This window comes from Rhincodon typus, unplaced genomic scaffold, assembly GCF_021869965.1.
Source record: "Rhincodon typus isolate 14 unplaced genomic scaffold, sRhiTyp1.1 hic_rhity00000910, whole genome shotgun sequence".
In the NCBI taxonomy this organism is placed as follows: domain Eukaryota; kingdom Metazoa; phylum Chordata; class Chondrichthyes; order Orectolobiformes; family Rhincodontidae; genus Rhincodon; species Rhincodon typus.
In genome coordinates this window covers 1-8191 of record NW_025966548.1, presented here as the reverse complement: position 1 = coordinate 8191, position 8191 = coordinate 1, and the positions used below count along the sequence as shown (strand labels likewise).

At 39.0% G+C, this 8191-nt stretch overlaps 1 protein-coding gene across 1 annotated transcript in view; it reads left to right on the top strand.

Moving 5' to 3' along the window:
* Positions 1-8191, top strand: part of smc5 (structural maintenance of chromosomes 5) — a 37815-nt gene extending 29624 nt beyond the window's left edge. The window contains exons 19-23 of the mRNA XM_048592265.1: positions 3-45; positions 172-291; positions 5112-5291; positions 5528-5623; positions 6355-8191. Of these exons, the coding sequence (XP_048448222.1) occupies positions 3-45; positions 172-291; positions 5112-5291; positions 5528-5623; positions 6355-6489 (574 nt within the window). The 3' untranslated portion in view covers positions 6490-8191. The remainder of the gene's footprint in view (positions 1-2; positions 46-171; positions 292-5111; positions 5292-5527; positions 5624-6354) is intronic.

Here is an 8191-nt window from a genome sequence, read left to right as displayed (position 1 = left end):
AGAAAAAAGTGTGAACTGGAAAACTATAAACTGAACATCTCGCAGGTAGTTGAAGAAACAATTTATTTGCAAAACTGTAAAAATTCCTTCAGACGTTTTCATTTTTATGTTTGTTCTTGATGTAAGGTATAGTCATATATTTCTTTGAATTTACTTTTTCACTTCCCATAGGTGAAAGAAAAGTGGCTAAATCCTTTGAAACAACTTGTAGAACAAATTAATGAGAAGTTTAGTGAATATTTTCGCTCGATGCAGTGCGCAGGAGAAATTGATTTGCACACAGATAATGAGGTAGGATGATGTCCATCTATTTTGACGTTGACATGCTCCCAATAATGTCCCTAATACCGCTTGCCAAATAGTTCAACTCCCAACTAAATCATCATTAAGTTGTTGCCTTCCTGCAAGATGTTGATCTGATGTTATAGAACTCCCTGGCCATCTGGGTGCCCTGAAACTTGTATCAAACCTTTTATATCCTGAGGAATTGACTATCATATGTGGCCCCAGTCATTTGCTCACTGCTGTAAGATGATTTAAAACTGGCAAACTAAATATCAGTATATCAGCCTGTTGTTTTTGACTAAGTCCTTGAAATGCATCATGCAGTAGTCAGTTAACCCCATTTTTCATTGATAGAAGCATAAACTTCATCGGTTGTTTCACTTCTGATGCCCTACAGATTTTTATGGAAGATTTAATTTTTTCACGTACACAGGTATTTTTGGATTTATACATGGGATGTAGGCGTCATTTGCTGGGCCAGCATTTATTGCTCATCAGTAGTTGAGCTTGAAAACATGGTAGTGGTTTATCTTGAATCACTGCAGTCTGTTTGGTGTAGTGATTCTCTCAATGCTGTTCAGCATGGAGTTAAAGTATCCTGACCCAGTGATGTTGAGGGTACGAAAACATACATGACACTGAAGGAACGAAACATATATTTCCAAGTCAAGATGATGAGTGACTTGGAAAGGATCTGTAGGTGGCGGTGTTCCAATGTATCTGTTGTCCTTGTCCTTCCAGATGGTAGCGGCTGTGGGTTTGAAAGGTGCTGTCCAGGGACCTTTGGTGAATTTCTGCAGTGCATCTTGTGGATGGTGTGTACTGTTGCGATTGAGCGTACATGGTGGAATTAGTGAATATTTGTAATTCTGCCATTAAGTGGTCTGCTTTGACTTGCATGGGGTCAAGCTTCTTGAGTGTTGTCAAAACTACAGTCATCCAGGAAAATGTAAAGTGATATATTACACCCCTGACTGGGCCTTTGTATAAAGTAGGCAGGCTTTGGGGAGTCAGGAGATGTTATTCACTGTTCTTGTAGCCACAGTATTGATCTGGCTTTTTCATTTCAGTTTCTGTTTAATGGTAATTCCCAGGATGTTGGTAGTGGAGTATTCATCTGTGGTAATGCCATTGAATATGAAGGAGTGATTGTTAAATTATCTCTGATTCTCTTATGAAGGTGGTCATTGCTTGGCACTTGAATGGCACAAATGTTACTTGCCACTTTTCAGACCAAGCCAGGTCTTGCTGCAGTTTACATGAGCTACTTCAGTATCAGAGGAGTTGTGAATGATGCTGAACGTCATGTAAATATTAGCCAATTTACCCATTTCTAACCTTACGATGGAGGGAAGGCCATTGATGAAGCAGCTGAAGATGATTGGACCTACGGCACTATCCTGAGGAACTCCTGTAGAAATGTCCTGTAGCTGAACTAACTGACCTACCATAATGACAGCCTCCTTCCTTGTTATCCTGGGTATGACTCCAATCAGCGAAGAGATCTCCACCTGATTCCCATTGATTCTAGCTCTCCAGTAAAATACATAAAGCTTAATGAAAATCAGTTTGTTTTCCTTCACCAGTTGCTGTAACCTGGGCTCTTGACCCCAGTAACTAACAATGATTGCTCCTTCATATTCAATGGCATTTCCATTGATGAATGCTCCACTATCAGCAGCTGGGTATTACCATTAATTTGCTATTAGTGCACCAATTGGTCATATCTCCTAAGAACTGAAAAGAACCCAGAGAAAGGATTTCTCTTGCGCACAGAAAATCCTGGCAAGCAAAAGGATCATTTCAGCAAATCTGTTGGGCTGGGGCAATTGCACCGTTTTCCTAGCTTTTACCCCTCCATCTGTAATGCCATTGTTCTTTTGTCCGTCTGTGTGTGTAGGGTTTCTTTGGAGGGAATTCTGTGCTATCAAAGAACTGTCAAGAATGGAAGTAGAACTCCATATTTCTGAATGAGCCCTGATCGCAATTTCCACTCGGAAATGCTGCCCACCCTCTTTTGTTTTAAAAAAAAAAGGTGCCAATCAGTGTGACATTGCCACTCCTTGGAAACTCCAGTCTATTGTCTAAAGTATGACAATAACTGTTGCTTAGTGTGACACGGCTCTTCCAATTTTGGCACTAGCCCCCATATGTTGGTAAGGACACTTTGCAATGTTGACATCACTGAGTTTGTCATTTGTTTCTGATACCTAGATCGATGCCTGGTAGTCCATCTTTTGAGACATATTAGCTTTTGAATAGATTGCTGGTTCATTTTAGAGGGCATGTAAGGGTTATATTTGTGGGTATGGATTCACATGTGAGCCAGAACAGGTAAGAAAAGCAGCTTTTCTTTAGTGAACCAGATTATATTTTCAACAGTATTTGGTTTCATTGTCATCATTAAATATTTGATTCCAGATTTTATTGTGTTCAGATTCCATCGTCTGCTGTGGTTATGAGAATGTTACTTTGGTATTGGATTATGGGCCATTGACAAATACTGCTATGCCATCACCTCCCTAATCTGATGTTCTTGCTGATCTATCATGACATGACAATTGTATTAAGATCTCGGTTGTGACCAGTAAACCTCTTTTTCGAAAAAAGACAAAATCTGAAATCCTGGTTAGTTATTGAAAGAATGAAACCAGAAAATTCCATAGTTTTAAATAGAAGACATTTTATTGTGTAGGAGTCAAAGTAAATACAAAATACTGAAGTCACTACCTGTACCCTAAAGCTAGAATCAACATGAATTAACAGGCAAATTTCAGTCAATTATAAACTATGATTTAAATGTTAAATAGCAGATACCACTCAGAAAGGTCTTTTGATTTTAATCAGTGGTCCACCCATCAAGTATGTTATCGAACTCAGTTACAAAGTCCTTCAGGAGTCTATCTTTGTCTAAAAGAATTTCAGATTTTCCTTCTAGGATCTTCCCCTGTTCTCCAGCTGCCAATTGTGTATAACCAACTTGGATATGCTCGTCAACAAAACTGGCATATCTGCAGAACCACCTCAATTCTGTTTACAACAATCTGGATGGCATATATCATAAGTTTTAACTTTGGAGTAACAGATCCAGCAGGAGAGACTATATTTTTGACTATTCTCAGTTTCTGGATCCAGCTTCCATCATTTTTAACCTGTCTGCACTGTAACACTGCAATCAATGTCTGAGCGCTGATAGCTGTGTGCATTTTTTAATGGTTTCAACTAACTTCAGTCTGCCCTAAAGTCTTGTTTTCTAATCTCAGTTTCAGTGTTCGTTTCCTTTAAAAACTAGCAGGGTCAGTTTCCCATTTCAGTTAGGGTCTGTCTCAAAGAATACAAGTCTTGAAATCAGATTTCGTCATAACTGTTGTGAACATGATCCCCAGAATACACCAAATGCCAATTTATTGTCCTGCCCTACTCTCCTCCTTCAGAACTGACTTGGATATCTTGTTTCACAATGTGCCCACAAAAATAAGTGAAGAAGCACGAATTAGTCATCCTGAAACTCCGTAGAAGCTAAACAACACCATCTGTGAAACTGTACATAGGCTAAACTCTGAAGTATCCTGGGAATGAACAAGCATAACTACAAATCCACAAGACATTTATAAGCAAAAATGTGACCTATTCCTTGTAAATCAGTATACGTCCGTCATGTAAAATTAAGCCATCCCCTTGAATGAATTGAAATAATCTCCGAATCACCTCTTGCTTTTTGTTTAAATGGTGTCTGTGTATCTTGTTAATATTGACCATCACCATAATGGAAATACTGGCTATTTATTCTGCAATTAGTTCTACACTCCTTTCCTTTCATTGTAGCTACTGACAGTGACGGTGACCATGTATTTTTCTTGTACTGTGCCAAATCCTTGCCCTGCTATTCATGCTGTATCGTACCTGAGTGAAGAACAGTTTATTTGTCAGAGTGTTCCTTTATTTTCATTTAAACTATCTGTCACTCTTGTGGGTTCTGCAAACTTGTTTCTCCAGTTATTGGAGGCAAATGGCCATATTCCTTCTAATTTATCGATGAGAATTAAAGTGTGGCCTTCATTGTGGTTCAAGATGGTAGAGGAGGAGGAGGACTCCTGAGCCGGAGCTCTTCCACTCCAACCACTTTTCTTTTGTTCTTTTCTCACGTTTCTTTCATTTTTTAGTTTTTCAGTTTTTCTTTTCTCTATTTACCTTCTGGAGGGAGCTCGGTCTTGAAGGCAGCAGTGGTGATAGTAGCGGCTAGGGCTTTGGCAGTTGTGCCTGCCCAGAACTCAGGCACTTGGCATCACGAGAGCAGACAGCCCAGGGTGGCTGGCAGCGAGAACGGGAGCAGGCAGCCCGGGGCGGGAACAAGATTGAACCCTTGTGAGGACTGCGAGCCTAACATGGCGAGACACTTGTTGTGTTGAACTGTTAATTGTTTCTTTGTTTTTTCCATTTTTTGTAAGAAGGACTGTAATGTTTAACACTGTGCTCAGGAGTACATGTGACAATAAACCTAATTCAAATCAATTCGTTTGGTACAGCAGCAAGAAGACATAGTCAATTTTGAATATTGTGTATGAGCTACTTCTTTTCAGTTATCTAATATCTGTTGAGGCAATACAGTTTCGGAGTGCTCCTGTGAGGAATCTTGAGACATTTTCCTACAATATAGGTACGAGTTGTTGTTAAACCGTGGGTCAAGTAATGCAGGTTTTGGTGTCAGAAAAGATTAATTTTGAGGTAATCAGTGCAATTATGCAAAATATAAATATACAGCAGATGAATCAAAAATAGATTACCTATTTGATCATCTCAGTCCTGTGCATTCTTGTTTCCTACAGGAAGAATATGATAAGTATGGTATCCGAATCCGAGTGAAGTTTCGCAGCAGTACTCAGCTCCATGAGCTCACCCCACATCACCAGAGTGGCGGAGAGCGAAGTGTTTCTACAATGCTGTATTTAATGGCTCTACAGGAATTAAATAGATGCCCCTTTCGAGTTGTAGATGAAATCAATCAGGTATTTTTATCATCAAAGCATTCAGGGAATATATTTACCGATAATGCTGCATAGTTCAAGTGGCAATACAAAAGAAACAAAAGCAAACCATAAGAATTGTCTTTTGCCAAATTTCATCACTTAATTTCACCTAACTGATTGTATAAATTAAAAATTTTGACGTAATAAAGAATGTTGGAGTTTCTATGAAAAATGTATGGCAGAGATGTGTGACTCATTACTTTTTATCATTGCAGGGTATGGACCCAACCAATGAAAGGAGGGTTTTTGAAATGGTGGTACGCACAGCTTGCAAGGAGAACACCTCTCAGTATTTCTTTATCACACCCAAGGTACATGCTTAAGCTTGCGAATGCCCTCATCAAAATGATGTTTAGCTAGCACCAGAAGTATGTGCCTATACAGACAAACAGCATTGTAAACTCAAAATGGCTTATGCTGAATAATTGGGTAACAAGTAGCTAAATGTTACTACTTATGATTTTGTGAAAACATGAGCAACAGTCTACCTTGCAAAATGAAGGAATGGAGCCCTTTTTCCTCCTCATCCCTTGCTATGCCCATTTTATACAAGTACTTGGCTTTATGGACACTGCTTTGCTCTTCAGCTTCTGTTATAGGGCTTCCCTCATTTAAATTAAATTTTATTCGTTAATGAACCTTAAACTCCTTTCCCTTTAAAAGTCTTTGTGGAATTGGTGGAAGGCTCATGATCTAAAGGGCACAGATTTAATGTGATTGATAAAATGTCAACACAAGGAAACGTTCTTATGCAACGCATATTTTGGATCAAGAAAGCACTGCCTGAAAGTTTGGTGGAGGCAGATTCACTCGTGCCCTTTAAAAGGGAAGTTGATCATTACCTGAAAAATGTAAACTTGCAGGGCTATGGGATAAAGGTAGGAGTGGTGAGACTGGGTGAGTCGCTCTTGCAGAGTGCTAATATGAACACAGTGATTCAAATGGCCTCCTCCTGTGCTGCTACTGTTCTATGATTCTATTCAATGACTCAGTGCAAGACTGACCATATTTGATCATTGCTGATTTTTTTTTTTCCCCACAGCTTTTGCAGAATCTGACTTATTCTGACAACATGACAGTGCTGTGTGTTTACAATGGACCACACATGCTGCCGCCAGGCAGGTGGAATCTCAAAGCTTTTCTCAGGAGACGACGAAGAGTACAAGTCCATAACTGAGAACTAAGGATAGTTCTATCTCAGGGAACAGTCAATTATGTTTACATATAAAAGACTAACTCTTGGGATCTTAGGATCATTTCCCTTACCTTTTTTGCTTCTACTTGGAGTTTGAAGTCTTTTTAAAACATAACTACCTGTGTTTATGGAGGCTTAGGGGTTGCCATTAAAAGGAATCTAAGTGCCTGGCAGTGTAGTCTCACGTTCTGTTTCTGAAATGGATGATTACTCAACAGAGTTATCAGGATTTTGTAATCCATTGGGACCATAGAGTTAGGTGTTCAGGTGTTATGAGTTTTTGTGTGTTTGGCTCTCAGATGCTTATTATATGAGCAGAGAAATGCCAGCTGATTCTTTCTTGAGTGATATCAACACAGGTAAACTTATTTTTTGCCGGATACCACTTCCATTTGCTCTATATGTGCATACCCCCACCATTTAGATGGCGGTATGTTTTGGTAGCTAATCTATTGTAGAGAGCTGTAAAATAGTGGGAGTCAAAGTTTCTGGAACTGAAAAGGTAGCTTGTTTGCTGGACAAAATGCCCTCCTCTTAAGGAACTTATTGCCAATATAATGTGCAGAGTGTTCTATTTCTGTAATATGTTATATGTCATGACAGGTTATTGTGAAATTAGCGCATCCATTGCCTCCTCCCTCCACCACCCGCACCTTATGGAAACAGTCATCTTTGATCTCCTACTTCTTAACTGTTTTTTACAAGCTGTAATGTACCATTCAAGCAGTTAGATGGAAAAACAAATTAATGAATTGTTAAGAACGATTAAGATGTGTCTTTAAGGCCTTTGTACATCTGACCAGACATCTGTAATGCAGAAATGCTTTTTTCAAAAAAATGAACTAGATTACAGCCAGACCTTGCATCCTTGAAGAGGAATAAAAAGTGCCCTCTTCCCAAAATCAGAATTGTGCTATGGAAATCAACTACTCATGAATGCAGAAAGTATCTTTGTCTTCAGATGAGAGACATGTCTACTCAGTCTGCCGTAAGTGGACAATAATGTGCTATTGAGTCTTTATTCCTATTGTGCAGCACAAAATTTGAATGAATCACTAAGTGTCCTTTGCACTGATGTAACCCTATGTGGGAGAGTTGCTTGTTGACCAGTTCTCTGTGAAAGTCACCCAACTTAACGACTAGGATAGTGCAATATTAGCCAAGCTGAGCTTCTCCACTTGCCCCAGCAGTTTGGTTCTGATTACTGCCGTGGGCTATTGTACAACAAAAACTAATTTTAATATATTTGGTGTTGTTCATATGTGGGCCTGTAGGGGGTAGTGTTTAATTGAAGGATTGACTATTTAAAATGCTGTGCTGTTCTGCAGTACTGCTTTATTTTTGTAAAATAACGTACAAATTGCATCAGTTGTGTTGCAAGTTTTTAAATATTAAAACATGGTTCAAAGACGGCCTGAGAGGCTTGCTGCCTTCACAGTAAAACTTGGGAGGATGTCTTTAAATCAAATTCGACGTAGTCATCAGAGGTGACCAGAGCTTTGTTTTTCCATAACCACTGCTCAACCTATTAATACTTTTGAGAAGGACATATACGCTGCCATACTTGTATCAATAACTAATTCCTTTTAAAGGCAGACATTTGGAATTTTTGGATCTGTGCAGTGTAATTGAACCAGTTTAATTTATTACATTCCCCTTGCATTGGTTTTTAGTAAAATCCCTG